The sequence below is a fragment of the Peromyscus californicus genome, unplaced genomic scaffold (genome assembly GCF_007827085.1).
Source record: "Peromyscus californicus insignis strain IS unplaced genomic scaffold, ASM782708v3 Scaffold_22__1_contigs__length_63687245, whole genome shotgun sequence".
Classification (NCBI taxonomy): Eukaryota; Metazoa; Chordata; class Mammalia; order Rodentia; family Cricetidae; genus Peromyscus; species Peromyscus californicus.
In genome coordinates, this window is record NW_026294525.1 from 18,665,032 (window position 1) to 18,681,408 (window position 16,377).

General features: G+C 41.3%; 1 protein-coding gene across 2 annotated transcripts in view; it reads right to left on the reverse strand.

The window, feature by feature from the left end:
• The window catches only part of Samd5 (sterile alpha motif domain containing 5), a 203,522-nt gene that overhangs the window by 149,732 nt on the left and 37,413 nt on the right, over positions 1 to 16,377 (reverse strand). Inside the window, exon 2 of one of the 2 annotated variants that reach the window (XM_052751004.1) lies at positions 1,719 to 9,636. The exons of the other annotated variant lie outside the window; for it this stretch is intronic. Coding sequence (XP_052606964.1) covers positions 9,574 to 9,636 — 63 coding nt within the window. The 3' untranslated portion in view covers positions 1,719 to 9,573. Of the gene's footprint in view, positions 1 to 1,718; positions 9,637 to 16,377 lie in introns of those variants that run through there. 2 annotated transcript variants of the gene reach the window in all.

Here is a 16,377-nt window from a genome sequence, read left to right on the forward strand (position 1 = left end):
TTGCAAAATAAATTAATAAAAAAAAAAAAAAAGAAATGAAAGTTAGTAGTTAGACATTACAATAGAAGTTGTAGTCATATTAGATATGTTTTAAAAATTGAGCAGATATATTTTAGACAGGTCATCTTCAAACCCTTCAGAGATCTACAGAATATGGCATTTAAAATGTTTTAATAACTTAGATGAATATATTTCTTATAAACTGGTTTAGGAGAACTCATGTGATTTGAACACACTCCCTCCAAAACTCATATGCCAAGATAATTGTATCAAGAGGTGAGAACTTTTAGAAAAAACCGTGGCTAGGGGGCTCAGGCGTTTTGAATGAGATTAAGACCATCCCAAAGGAGGTTTCACATCTCATTTGCTCTCTTTCCATTCTGCCTTCAGCCATGTGAGGTCATAGTATTTCTCAGCATCCCTACAGAGGGTGCATCTCTCACCAGCAATTAAACCTGCCAACACTTTAGTCTTGGCTTTCCTAACTTCCAGAGCCTTGTAAAAAATAACTGAGGCTTGAGTGTTCTTTAATAGCCCAACTGCACTGGACACCATCTTCAGCTGATCTTCTGACACCTGCAGCACCACCTCCTTTCTGATAACTCTTGCCAATCTGCTCTCCTGGGCTTCTTGATAGATGTCTGTATATTTGATTCTTGCAGTAATTTTGACTTCCAGGCACACATAAAGGTTAAGAAAGTAGGCTTAAAGTAACACTATTGGTACTCAAATTCCAGACTCTTGGTTTTGGGCTATGAGAGTTTGGATTAAGTTACCAAAACCTCAACTTTATCTCAGTTTCTTTAACAATAGAATGGTAATAATTCATAGATGAAAAAGCTTTCACATAGTTATTATGAAGATTATATCAATGGTTTAATTGCCTGATATGTATTAAATGTTCTTTTAACATTGTTCTGCAATGGAATCATGAATATATCATTTTCTGTAATATATTTTGAAATGTTTTTTAATTCATAGGTTACAAACTTCCCTTTCAGGATGCCTGCCTCAGCGCCTTCTATCAGCAAACAATGCCTACCTGTTATATAGTAAGGATATATCTTCCCTCAACATAAGATCTTCTGCCAGTTGGCTTGTATGGTATTTTAAAGGCATGGCCTGACTTTCAAGTGACAGAACAGACTTAGTAGCTTGTGTAAGGTCCCGCAGTCAAGTGTGGGCAGCTGGGATTTGTGTTCAGGTTTGTGAGTCTAACGGCTTGCTGTCTCTCTCTTTCTTACATGTAATCTGTGCATATCAGAGGAAGGAAAGAAAGTAGCCATATAATCACTGCAGGGAACCACGATCCCTTTGAGGTGAAACAATCCTAATTCTCAACAGCTCTGAGGGCCTCGAACCCAGGTCAGAACAACCCTGCACTATTCCTAAATACTCACCTTTCTACTTGTAGGAGGCAGAAGTAACCTTAGAGGAAAAATAATTTCTTAAAGGGACAAAGTCATGGAGCACAAATTTCACATGAATTATGCCAATGCAGAGTGTGTCCAAAGTGCTAAGAGGAAGTTTATCCTTCAAAATATCTTTATATTTTGTCTGGCAGAAACCATAGACTAACATGTAACAGGCAAGTTCATTGACCATAGCATGACCAGCTTTCATTGCAGGAACAGATGGATACTCATAGTTTTAGTTGCAGGAATAGAAGACATGCCTTTGACAATTCAAAATAGAAAAATACAATGAAAAGAAAAATCTTGATTCCAATAGTGTCATTTTATTATTTGGTGTGACTTCATCAATCATTTAATACATAGAGTACATAAAATTTTATTTGATTTTATACAAAAGAAAACAGGAAATCTAGAAGATCTGCATAACAAGGAAAACATGAAAGGTAGATGCCTAACAATGGGAAATGTGGTTGTCCATATCTGGAGGTCAAGGGCATGCTGTCCTAGGAAGACAGAAGCCATTCTGCACATTCCTTGAGAACAGGAAGCACCCTAATAGAACCAACTTCCAGATCTTGAAGTTTAGTTCAGCATAAGCGTTCATTCAATCCTTCATTCATTCACTCAGCAACATTACCAAGCGCCTACAGGGTGCTGAACAATATGCCAGGAATTGAGGAAGTACCAAGTGGGATCAGGCTTAGGGGGAGCAAAACAAAGATGCTCCTGGCCTGGGGGAGGTCATCAAAGACCTCAGGCAACATCACTTGGTGGTTTCCTCCCTAGATGCGCTGTTACGCACAGACCATCTGTTTCTCCAGCCTTGCCCAGAGTGTGTTTGGCAGTTCTGTTCCCTGAATGCTTTTACAGATGGGAGATGGAAGGTGTAAGAGGAAGCGACTTAGACAGCTCTACTCACCAAGAAAGCCAAGGCTGGATTCGGGTTTCTGATTTACAAAGACTTAGGACAAAATTAAATGTTTATTCTTCATTCCAAGCGGCTATTTTTGTGAATGCTGCTGGGTAGATTGAAGAACTTCCAGAAGGGAGTTGAAGTTAAATTGATTGAGCTGATAGGGATGTGAAGGCATGCATCCTGAGTACACAGAGCTCACAACCAGTACTCATTACTCAACCAAGATACAGATGAGATCCCACAGCCATGCTGTTTGTGGTGCAAGAATGTATTTTGAAGTAGAAGATGCTAGCCAAAAAAAAAAAAAAAAAAAAAAGCATCCATAATTACAGGAATCTACTCTGTCCTCAGGGGATGAGTCCAGGAGGGAGCAAGGAGTAACTTCTTCATTCAAAATTGTTTAAGAATTCTCTTTTAAATTAACAAAAATTCTCAGCGGGGTACCAGATGGCCTGGAATGGAACTAGGGCCACTCATTATCCAGATTCAGATGAAAGACGTTTTAGAAGCTGCCTGATGGGAGCTGATTTTTACTAATGACATAAACTATCTATCCTCTAAAAATGCATATTGGTGAGCTCTGCTGCCTGCATATTACCTCCCTAGCTTAAATTTAAAAAAAAAAAAAAAAGAAAGAAAGTGTTTCAATGCTATCTCTCAAGACCATGAATTTTTCTAAAAATGCTTATGAGCTCAAGGAAGATGTGGAGGTGAAATATTGGGTTTCATAGCCTGGTCCTGGTCCTTGGAGGCCCCTGGGACTACATGGATGAGTGCCAAGGCTAAATCATGAACCGACTAAGTTCAAACTCTGTGCACTCTAGAAAGCGAAGTCTTTTTTTTTTTCTTTTAAGATGTCATAGCACTCTTTAAGTATATATACTGGAAAAAAAAACAAGAGTAGAGGTCATGTGAGAAAAAAAAACAACTACATCTTCACTTTAAATTTACTTCCATCTCATATTCAATGTGAACAAAAACAATCACTAGAAATTATCATACAGCACAAAGCATCATCACCAAACTTCAAACTAATATTTTAGGACTATGATAAGCAAATAAAATGATTCTTCGACTTTTCTGGGGTCCTCAAATTCCAAATCAATTATATTTGGGTTTGAGTTCAAGACTTGGTCTGATGATCTCTAAGACATGGCTTTTCTGCAGACGAATTACAACAATTCTCAAGTGGATACAGTGCTGTGGGAGCCACAGCAGACACACATGTAGAGGAACTGCTACAAGAACCCTTCCCACCAACACACCCCACCACTCCTGCTGCATAAGTCACTGCCACTGGGCAGACTCACACAAGGGAAGGTCACTTGGTTCATGTATAACCTTCACACACATCCACTCCAGTGTGTATGATGGACTTACACGTAGCTTTACATGCAGTGTCGGAGATGTTCTTTGCAGTTGGAACTCAGATTATCCAGGCTGACCATTTATCTACCATGACATGAACATGCATAGATTACCAGTTTAAACAATGCTCATACTGTTGCCTTCATCAGAATGTAAAAGATTACAAGAGAGAACAAGGTGGAACCGCTGTGAAAGCCGTGACATTTATTGAAGGGAAAACATATGTTTGCAAATCACAATGCTGTGTACATGACATGGCTCACAACAATGTCCCAATTTGGCTTTTCACAGACTCGTCACATATAGTCCCTCCATAAGAAAAAAAAAAAAAAAAAACCCTGAAAGGGGGAAAACATTATTTTGTCATTATGTTGACAAATCCAAATGGTGGTTTCAATCAGAAAATCTGTGCTTGACCACTAGGAAAGATCCATGTTGACTTCTCAGCCCCATATACAAACCTCTACAGGGAGACAATTTTTGAGTGAATGCCTTTAATAACCCAACTTGTATCTCATAACATACCCAGCCAACAGGGCAGCAGCTGCAAATGAATGGTAGACTGTCTAATATCTGTCTCATTCAACATGCCACCTTGTTTTTGAGAGTATTTCATTTTTGGAGTAAGAAAAAATTCTTCTAATGAAACACATTATACACAATATATCTATAAAAATGTCCAATTTGAATGTTCAAAATTTAACTAATTGGATTTTGGCCCAGTGGAAGAAATTTGAAGAAAACTGTAAAAAAATAAAAAGTAAAACTAAAGAAATAGGGAAAAAAAGTCACACAGCTCTTACTGTAGAATTTAACCATCTATTTTCCTAAAAGGTATCTTGAACAGTAGCCATAAAATATAAAATTTTATTTCCAGAACTTAGACAATTTGAAAGAGAAAATACCTATTTTGATGAGTAGAAAGAGAAAGGTAAGTTCAATCATTTTCCTAAGCTACCTGACTCTTTTCTCCCTTCACATTTAATAGAAATATCTAAACTAATGATTAGTGTTTGTGCAAGGGAGTTACTGGATTTTATGTCATTAGATATTAAGAATGTGAAACTGCAGCAGATTTTAAAATCAAGAATCTAATACTGTAGCTTATCTGATACAGGAATATATAATTAAGGATAAGACCCATTAAAAGTGTAAAATCAGAAAGTTCTAGAAACCAAAGCCTAACTTGCTCTGCTCTTAGCAGCCTGATGTTACTTAGTAAATCATCCATGTACACACCCCTATGGGTTTCTTCTACATTACCAGCTTATCTCATGCAAAAATTTTCCAAGTCTTGCGACTTGGTTGGGACTAAGACTTGGCGATTGGAGGTTGGGTCTTCATTTTTATGTCCCTGACTCCAGTACTCTCCTGTCATTCCCTTGCATCCTGGAAAGTGTGGAATAGTTCATCTACCTGGACAAGCTATTTTCATAACTACTTAGATATCACTCATATTAGATATGAGTGTAGCATTCCCTCCCACATTTTAACTTCACTAACTTCTCTTTTGGTTGTTCGTCAACCCCACTTACTCAAGGGAACTGCTTACAATACTCAGGCTCTAAATGATAAACTATTCAGACACGCTGGTGCCGGTTCTCTCTCTGCTCACTGGTACGACTGGCTTCTCTTGAAAGCTTACAGAAGGGCTGGTTGGTTCCTCATCATATGCGTCATTCTTTGGCTGGATTCACCACAGCTGCAGTGTTGAGGGGAAGCCACTTGAACTCACTGTGCGACACAGTCGTAAAACCACAAACACATACATATGCCACGCTCACTCCCCGAATTCATATACCTGATGCTGTCATAAACACGGGAGTGCTAACAAAATATCTACATGTGTGCCCATGGAACAGTTTCTCCAGGCGAAAACAGTGCTGGCCTTTATGAACTTGATCCCTTTTTAGTGTGTGTGCGTGCGTGTGTGTGGGGGGGGGGGGGGGGGGGGGGGACAGCCTCAAATATTGTCCCATACATGCCATCCACCTTATGTGTGAGAGAAAGACAGGGTCTCTCACTGACTTGGAGCTCATCAAGTAGGCCAGTCTAGCTCCAGGGATCCAACTGTCCCCACCTCCCCATCACGGGATTAAAAGTACTTGTCCTTTTAAAATGAGGATTCTGGGGTCTAACTCAGCCCTGTGTACGAAAGGGCGGCATCTTACCGACTGAGCCATCTCCCTAGCCTATTGTTAAGCCAAATTCTCTGCATTCGGTCACTAATCATGCACTGAACTCCTAGTGTGATAACACAAGGTAGCTTTCCTAAGCCCTTAAGGGGGGGGGGCATATTTAATGAACAGCAGCAGGACATGTCAATATATACATGAATTCTCTGGTTGGTTTTAAGGTAATCTCTTCCACATAAGAAGAAATGAAGAAAATAACTGAAATTCAGGAAGGGGGTAGGGAGAGAGACAGTCAGTGCCCGCTGATGCCGTGCCTGAGCCAAAGACTGAGAATAGATATAAGCTGTAACTCCTAAGCCTCTTAAGTGGAGGAGAGACTTATTTTTGCCATTTTATGGACGAGAGAAAAGAGGCTTTCATTTCAGAATTATTTGCGATGATTCCTCAAGCTCCTCTCGAGCTTGTGCACCTAAGAGGGTCACCACAGGAAAACACCACTGGGAGCATTCTAGAACTTGAACTAGGATTTGAGTAATTTCAAGGGAAAAGCTTAATGCTCGCTGTCATCCTGTAGTTCAACTAACCAACCATGATGCAAATGTCTCTAATCTAAGAAACTGCTTGATCCTCTGGATTGAGAAACTACCATCTTGAATAGCTATAAATTACGTTTCTTCTGAGATTTTTGGTTTTATTCTTTAAATCGTTATTTTCCCTATGTCCAGAAATATCTCTCTTTCCCTCCCTCCTCCTTTTCCTCCCTCACTAATTGTGTTTCTGTGTGTGTGTGTGTGTGTGTGTGTGTGTGTGTGTGTGTGTGTGTGTGTGTGCATGTGTGTGTGTGCGCGCTCGCACATGCGCACTAATGCATAGTCATGCGGAGGCCAGAAGTCAGCTTCAGGTGTCCCTCTGCAGGTATACCTCCTTTTAGCTTTTCTGTTTTGATTGTATGTTTTGAAACAGGGTCCTCATTGGCCTGTGACTCACCAAGTAGGCTAGGATGACCAGCCAGCAAGCCCCAGGGGTCTGCTGTCCCGTCCTCCCCAGTGTTGGCAATATAAGTGCATACCACCACACCTGACTTCTTTACCTGGTAGAGTCTAGGGCTCAAACACTGGTCCTCATGCTTGCATGGCACAAACTTGACTAACTGGGCTATATCCATATAGTCCCTTCTATTCATTTTGTTTTGTTCTGATTTGTTTATTGAGACAGAATCTCACTATACAGCCCAGGCTACCCTTGGACTTGGAATTCTGCTGGGATTACACATGTGTGCTGTCATACTTGAGAAAGCAACATTTTGCATGATTAAGATTTCTTTATACATTCTCCGATGATTTCTTTAAGAAGAAAAAAATTTTGCTATCATTCTCTATACCTCTCAGTGTTATGAAATAAGACCCTGTCACTTATGTGTTATCTGAAGGGAGAACTATGAATTAACATGATCAAGACATGAGTCTTGCTGTCTTATTTTCATCTTTCACATTCAGATATTAAGGAAATCACCAGTGTTTAGATAAAATGAAAAGACACAGTGAGAAATTGACTCTTCCTAAAGATTAGTCACGAAAGATACAATTCAAGGTCAGAATTCCCTTGATATGCTGTCTTACCTCATCTTGACTTAATGCACAGGGGCTAGCAAGCTTCTTTTCACTGACTCTCTTCACAGAGTTTTATTCTTCTATCTTTACCTAAGAAGTCTTTCAGACCCGCTGGTGAGTCTACCATTTTAAACTGTGACTCATAATTAAGGTAGGTTATTGTTAATTTCAAATTCCAATAGTGGCATAGAGACAAGATTTAAATTTAGCCAAATGATTGAAGTCAGACATCATTCAAATGGAATATAAAACTTGAAAAGACATGAGAGCCCTTTTGGTTGCAGAGGATTCAATTCTTATTGCCTCTAGGGTAAATAATAGATTTTTTTTTTCAGAAATTGGGTCCTTGCTAGCCACAGCTCAACAAATGCATGCAAATGTACATCTGTGAAATAAATCTGTCACAGATGTGGCACCTGGAAATGAGGTCTCAACCAGGAAGCCATTCATTATCACAATAAATCATATCAGTAATCTATGCAGACACCCACACCTCTTAAAAAAAAGTCTAACAGGTATTTTAAAGACCAGCTTATTTGAAAAGGTGATGAGTGTTTGATTGTATGTAGCACAGAAGGAACAACTCACACATACTCTAAGAAGCTAATTTCCTTACATTTGTATTTAATCTCGAGAAAGGCTTTGCATGGTGCCTAAATTTACCTCTGAAGGCAGCTTGAGTGTTTGAACTTTATACTTTAAAAACAGTATTGTGCCATGAATGCCTTTGGAACTCTAAGCCTTTCTTAATTGCCTACTTATTCCCAGAGACAAGGTGAATGTCAGTCTCTTGCCTTTAAAAGTTTCCTGTTCTTGTCCATGATTACAGTGACACAAGCTTGCATCTTTGATGTCCTTCTGCGTAGTGAAGGGACGATTCTGCAATACAGAACAGCTGGCAGGCTCTCTAAACTCGCCAGCCCCAGAAGCCTGCCAGCACTGTTAAACCGCCCATAGCCTTCTCTCCCTTAAGTTCAGGCTCCGTTGTCACTGTTGGATTTTCTTAGCAGAAAATCAAACTACCGACACCCAAAGGAAATAATGACGAGAAAAAAAAAAAATCTCTAGAGGCATCCTAATTTTCTTACTCCCACTCAATTTCCTCTGTCCTCCTCCAGTCCAGGTTCATGGACAAGTCCTCTTACCTGTTGCCACAGTCTCTGGCCCCAAACTGGTGTCAGAAGCCTACTAAAGAGAGGGAGACAAGGCATCTTGGGAAGGGGGAGGCTGGAGAAGTCTCCAGGCAAGGAAGAATAAAACAGCTGACAGGTCTTCAATATCATGTCAGGACATGATACTCTTAACAGCCACACCTCTACCACATTAAATTTTAAGTCAAGCCGGGCAGTGGTGGTGCACGCCTTTAATCCCAGCACTCAGGAGGCAGAGGCAGGCGGATCTTTGTGAGTTCGAGGCCAGCCTGGGCTACAGAGCGAGTTCCAGGAAAGGCGCAAAGCTACACAGAGAAACCCTGTCTCGAAAAAAAAAAATTAAAAGTCAGAAAATAATTTCTTCCTTAATCTGTCAGTGTTGTGGTTATACTCATATGTGAAATTACTATATAAAGCACCTAAAATAAGAGTTCCTTCACCAAACTACTTTATATAGAATTATATGAAACATCATAGCTTAATGAAAACAGAGCTCTATGCAAAGTAAAATAACATGTATGTTAAAATATAAGATGAAAGTTACTGTTCTCGAGATAGAGGCTAATTTGAAAGTGGTATAATTAATTAGCTATTGTAAGAAACCGACTTTTGTATAGTATACTCAAATTTAGTAATTACCCACAAGCCTTAATCAACCCCATCTAGTATGATGAAAAATTCAAAGAGCAAAGGAGAGAAATTCCAAGAGACGTATCAGACTTCTTCCCACATGGAGTATCCTTTTAAAACCAAGTTCAATATCTTTTCATGGGCGCTATGTCGCCACCTTATTACTAGCTACAAGTAAGTGGTTCAGCTTACTAAGTTGATTATTCCAGAATTTTCCAAGCAAGACATTTAAGCTGATGAGTGCTTCCAGAGTCACCATCCAGTTCCCTTTGTGAAAGAAGATTCTAAATATTCCCTTTTCAGTCTTCAGCACCTCATCAGTCCTCCACGGGCTCTCAAAAATGATATCTAGCGGTTCTGTGATGACTTCGGCCAATTCATTAAGTACTCTAGGATGCCAGCCATTGGGACCTGTGGATTTGAACATATCTGCGTTACTGCGGTTCTGTTTTACCCATCCTTCCCCGAGTCCATCACGGATGCCTGTTCCTGTCTTCAAGCCAGGCTTGTACCTTTCTGGTTACCATGTAGACTTTTGAAAAACAGCATTCAATGCTTCTGCTTCTCACACATTCATTTTCTCTTTTAAGATAATAAATGGAAAATGCATTATATTCTTCTGAAGCCTTTGGCTTATTTTTAAATGGTCCAATTTTTTTTTCTTACATGTCCCTTGTAAGAAAAGGAAAATGAAAACCTCAAATCTACCTTGTAGTAGCTCTGATTTCTCAATCACATTGTTCAATGCACGCATTAGCAACTTTTAATCACAGAGCCTAAGTCGACATCCTGCAGATGCTCCAAATGCTAATGGTTGGTTGCCTGTCTCATATGCAAAGGGAACTTTTGTATTCAACTTGTAACCGTAGATGCTAGTGCTAGTTCAGAATGAATGCATCTTCCAAAATAAAGACGACTCACAATCATCTTTAATCATCATTTGTATGCATAAACAATGACTTCTTCTGCAAGGCATTTCAGAAGCGTGAGCTGGAGGTATATGAATAAGGATTTCTGTGAAAGCAATAGCCTAGCAGAATGCACTTCCTGTGTGGTCATTGGCTTCTAGGGCCTCAGGTTTACATTACATGAATCATCTCCAAGTTCTGACAGGTGTTGACACTCTTCACCCCTTTATTGTCACACTGACTCCCTTGAAACTGAAAGACAGCCGCTGATGATAGCTTTCTGCCCATCCATAACACTCTGCCATGTGCCGAGAAGCCCCTGCGGGCCCAGGATGGACAAAGGAGAAGAAAGGAGCACTTAAAGGGACAAAGGAACCTGAGACTTGTCCCTGGTTTGGGGGTTTCTTGGATCCGACTGTTTGGTTTGGAGTTTTTTTGTTTCGGGTTTGTTGTTGTTGTTGTTGTTGATTAGAAAAAGGTTCTTTGAGGGAAGGTTGTATATGTTGTCTTTTTCCACTCTGTCTCACTCCACCCTTATACTGAAGTTTATTCTTTGAAACTTAGGAATGCCCCCCCCCCCCCCCCGCAAACGCGAGTCATAGTGCAGATTCCATGAAGACTCCTTTAAAGAGCAATTCCACACATCTAAGATTTTTCTCAGAACATGGCATTCTCACCCTTGCTCTACAGCGGCCACCTGCTGACGGCCACCTGTAGCTAATATGTCCTTATCTGTTCGTCTGAGAGACACCATCAGGCAACCTAGGCTGATAGGAAGTTTTACTGACCAAGCTTAACCATTCTCCTTTCCAGAGAGAAAACTATTTGTAGTCCTGTGATTTTGTATTTGGCTCTAACTCTAAGAAAATATTACTAATAATTAATATATTCAAAAAGTCACCTTTTAAATATCTAGCCTAATTTAATACCTCTATTAAAAATCACTTCCTGTTACAATCTGTGGTGGAGTCATCTTTAATCTATCTTGACAAGCGAAGTTGTTGGGATGGTCTGAAGGAAGGGAGGGGACTAAGTTGAATCCTAGAGAGGGGAGATCATTGAAACACAGGAGGAGTTGTTTTTATCATTCTGTAATGCTGTAGTAAACAAACAAACGACAGGATATTAACAACACCTATTATATTTACTGTGTGTGTGACACAGACAGCTGGCTGTTGGTATCAGGAAGAAGAGCAAGAATCAGAAAGAGCCTCAAGTCAGGATGTTGGCGGTCACTAGGAAGAAGACAGATACTGGCTGAGAAAGAACAGGTCCCTTATACACCTGCCCGAGACTAGGCAGAACTCTGGATGAAGTTAGCCAACTGGCCTTCCCGGTCTCACGTGTTCCAGGAACATATGAAGAGAGTAGATGCCTTGGACAAGTTATCAGCCTTCAAGTTTTGACAGTCTCACATTAAACTTATTTGGACACTGGGAGGGAACATGAAGTCATTTCACAAATCTAACCACATGCCAATAGCCTCCAAAATCCCTCTTGCCTTGGGTTCCACAAAAGCAAAGCAAATTCATTCTGCAAGCTGAGTCTTGCAATTTGCTAGTTTTCCTTCCTGAGGGAAGAGGGTGGGAGGCTGACAAACAGGATTTCCACAGCTGGGTCATGGAGAGCTTCAAGTTGGGAGAGCAGCCACAGAGAGCAGTAATTAGCAGGGCCCGTGTTGCATCATGACTTGGGAAATGTTAATATTTTCCCTGTTACCAATGCCCTTAGTGCTCTGATGGCTGAGACACATTGTGACATCCCACAGCCTAGTCCTCACAGGTCCCACTCAAATGAGCAGACTCAGAACCCTGACTAGCTAAGCAAACAATGAAGACATCTTAGGGGCAAACATGCATTCAGTAGTACAGTTCTCATATCTTCCTTTTTTTTTTTTTCATTGTTCATTTTCCGTCTAAACTACCTGGCATTTTCCTACAATGAAAAATGGGTCTCTCTTCATTCCACCTAGCAACGTATCAATATATTTGATTGATATATATTGATATCATATCATATAAATCATAGTCCTTTGTGTCTTTTTCCTTGGTTAGTGAGCAAGGTTGACTTAACAGTCATGAAAGTGAGATGAAGATGTGTCTCCATGGTAGAGTGCTCACCTAACATTATGAGGTATGGACTTCAAGAAATGAAGCCTAATTGTCATGCTAGAAACCCCATCCAATGACTGAGGGAAGCGGATGCAGAGAGCCACGAGCCACGGCCAGGCCCCAGGTGGAGCTCCAGGAGTCCAATTGGCGAGAAAGAGGAGGGTTTGTATGAGCGAGAATTTTTGAGACCAAGGTTGGATAAAGCACAGGGACCAATAGCCAAACAAACGGAAACACATGAACTATGAACCAATAGCTGAGGAGCCCGCAACTGGATCAGGCCCTCTGGATAAGTAAGACAGTTGATTAGCTTGATCTGTTTGGGAGGCATCCAGGCAATGGGACCAGGTCCTGTACTCAGTGCATGAGTTGGCTGTTTGGAACCTGGGGCTTATGCAGGGACACTTTGCCCAGCCTGGGAGGAGGGGACTGGACCTGCCTGGACTGAATCTACCAGGTTGAACTCAATCCTCAGGGGAGTCTTTGCCCTGGAGGAGATGGGAATGGGGGTGGGCTGGGGGGAAGGCAGCAGGGGGGGGAGAGGGGGGAGGAGAACAAGGGAATCCATGGCTGTTATGTAAAATTAATTTAAATTATAAACGAAAAAAAAAGAAATGAAGATAAGAATCATGAATGTAATCTTGTATCTGGTATGTTCTCAAACTTCTTCAAATCCAACTTCAGGAAGAATGAATACCGCATTGTTTTCGGGTCTTAATACACAGGAAAATCCAAGATGAGTTTGAAGGAAGGGAGGGTGGGAGCAAGGGAGGTAGAGGGAGGGGGGAAAAGGAGGGAGAGGGAGAGACAGACAGACAGACAGACAGACAGAGACAGAGAATATTAAATTTCCTGCGGGGTGTGGTAATACATCTCTGTTATCCTACCACTTGGGAAATAGAGGCAGACTGGTCTCTGTAATAGAGACCAGCATGGTCTACATAGTAAGTTCTAGACTAGCCAAGGCTGTAGAGCGAGTCTCTGCCTTAAAAGAATAAGATAAATTTAAAATTAATTCTAACAATTTTAAAAGATGGCCAACAGCTTGTTTCCAGCCGGTTAGATTATCATCTCTAAATCCCTAGGCCAGCACTGCTGAATGGTTACATCCTAGTGGGTCAGTTCTGTTTCTCTCCTCCCTGATTTAGAGAGCATGCCTCAGTCTTCACAGGAGAGACCCCCAGGCCTAGTTCTTGGGCTGCACTGACTCTTTCTCAGTCATATCTGTTCTAGGTTTGGGTGGGGGCTCCTTCTTCAAGGATCTGGCTGTTACCCCCTCTGCATCTCTACCAACGCTGTTAACTGTAATCTGAGAAACACAGCGCATGCTCGGGCCATGGGGTTGGGGTGGGACGCCGGTCCAGACGGCGACAGGAAACACAGCTGAACCCAGAAAGAAACCACTATTCTGTACTTAAAAATCAAGAGAGCTGAGATCTGATTTTTCTCAGTTTGATTATTCTGATTTTTAGCCAATTTCAAGCCTGTTACTCTTTTGAGCTCGAGGTTCTTCCCCTAATTACAGGCAATCAGAGCTCTGTGCAAGCTAACCCAGCCTGAGAAGTTAGTCTCAACTTTGACAGTACTCTAAAGAAACAACCACAGAGGCACACATGCTCCATATTTAATTCCTCAAAAAAAAAAAAAAGTACTCTTCCTGAACAATTATCTTTCCTGTCATGGGGAGGAGGGGGTGGAGGGGGGTGTCACTGTTAATACTATCTCCTAGATGATAACAGACGAAAACCAAAGTTGAAAATCTAGATAGCTGGTGACAGTTTTTGTTTTGTTTTGTTTTTAACCTCAGGACCTAACTACAGCTAAGGTTTTTTTGATATTCAGCCATGGCATACTGGCCGTTATTATTGGACTGAAGAAGGTAGGGCTCTCCTTTGAGAGGAGACAAGTACAGCTCGGTTTTCGCTGTAAAGTTCTCTGAGCACAGAGCCTACATGTCAGACCTCCGTCTTTCTCCCGCAGGAATGCTGTCTCTGTGTTTGTCCACTGTTATGATTTCACTACAACCATCTATATTATCATTCTTACACACAAGTTCTCATCAAAACAAGCTCCTGTTGTAGAATTTGAACCTAGAAAGTCAGATGGGATTCCATTTCCATTCCTTCACCTGCATAGAGAAAAAGTGATGTGGATCCACATCGTGGGTCTTGCTGGTCATTTTTGGTTCCCTTCAGCATTCTGCTTGGGGCTGCTCAGGCTGGCCTCTGGCCCCAACAGAAAAGATGATGGGATGGGATGTTGTAAAAGAGCTGCCATATAAAACACTTTTACCAGTCTTTTATACTAGGGATTCTTACAGAGTGGATTTCCTCAGATTCTATAGACTAGAAGAACCATTTTTTTTTTCTTTAGAAACAAACACCTAAATGTCCTCAGTCATGAAATCATCAAAAATGATGAACAGTTCCTGATGATTATCCAATCTGTCTCCATCTTTATGTGCTGGGGGTGTGACTTAATGTTTCCTTTCTGGAACAAATTAAACGGATTAGAAGCAACTGCCTCTCCATGCCTCCTCTGGACACAAGCATTTCTAATCTTCACTCGCCGACTTATCTACAGCTCTTCAGCAAATGCAAACTATACTAGAGAGGCTGCCTGGGAATTTTCCTACCCACTTATTATTCATAAAACTCGCAGAAACACACTCAGAGGTTAAAAAGCAAAACCATCTTTGTCTATGCTATCCTCGGGGCATTAACTGATGTTATAATTTTTCCAGCTGAATAGTAATGTAAATTCCCAACTTTTTCAGAAGCTTAGAAAGCTGTTTCACAGCCCTGAGCACTCTGAGTGAGATGACTTCTTCCACACACACAGTACAACCTGCAGGACTGTGGCCAGCCAGGGACAGCCAGTACTGCAGGAGGTCCTCCAGGCCTGGAGTCAGAGCCTCATCTATCTCCTCCATCAGTAACAAAGGCTCAGGAATTTAACTGCAGGGGATTCTACATCAGGCTTTCTGTTGTTTTGGAATAATTAACAGCCAGCCAGTCAGAACAGGAACCCAAGGTTAGGTCATCTCTCTTTTCAAAACTGTAATAATATGGCCGAGGAAGCGAAATGGTAGTGAGCTTAGAACAGACAAGGAGCTTGGCCACAGTTCCAGACTGAGTGAAGGGATTCCCTGGAGTCCACACAGGCGATTAATAAGGGCTGTAAGGTCTGCTGAGGTCAAGAATGATAACCAGGGGAGGGGTAGTCATAGAGGGAAGAGGGACCATGCTTCAGGAAGACTCAGAGACAAATGATTAGAAAGGCTCAGACACCAGCTGAGGATGGCAGCTCCTGAGCAAGGCACTCGTTCCTTCTTCAGTAGTGACCGGCCAAGGCTGGCTGCAGGATGGGCAGTGAGGTCAGAACTCTAAGGAGAAGGCACATGACTTAAATGAAAAGCCCTAGGTGACATTGATGTCTACTCAGTGTTCTGGGCCACTCACTTAGGGTCCTGTTACTCCACTTGCCCTGTCCCTGTCTCATTTTCCTACCTGTAGCAACATCATCTATTACTATTAACAATCTCTGGAATCACCATTAACCTCAGTGTTTGTTTTCTCTTACTCCACTGATCACTTGTATATTTGCCATCACAGTAGGTGTCTAATGCATACTATGATGATTATTACCCATTGCCCTGTGATAGTAAAGACACTATTACTATTTACTGAGGGAAATCTTTCTAAGGCAGGCACCATGTTGAGAATGTGTACTTGCATATACTCTCTCCTCCTCACCCCACACCAACTTGATAGTGAGCCAGAACCTGATTAATAAATAAATGGAGAAGCTAAGGCTTTGAGATGCAGATGAGCTACTCTGGGAAAGCTGATAATTTAGGGCAGAACAGTTCTGCCCTTTGGCAAGTTCTACCATATCAAATTACATCTATTCAGGGCAGTCAAGTTTGATGTGCAATCTGTAGTAGTTGAGAAGTAGCCCAAGAATGCTAAGGATGAAACCTCAGTTGGAAACAGGGTACTTTCAGTGGGAATTTATCACATGTCGGCATTAAAATCACAGGAGATTTTAGATGGCCCTAAACCCAATGCCTGGTGTCCTTGTTTGAAGAAGAGATGAAGTGGAGTCATACTAAGGAGACCAGCTGAAGGGAA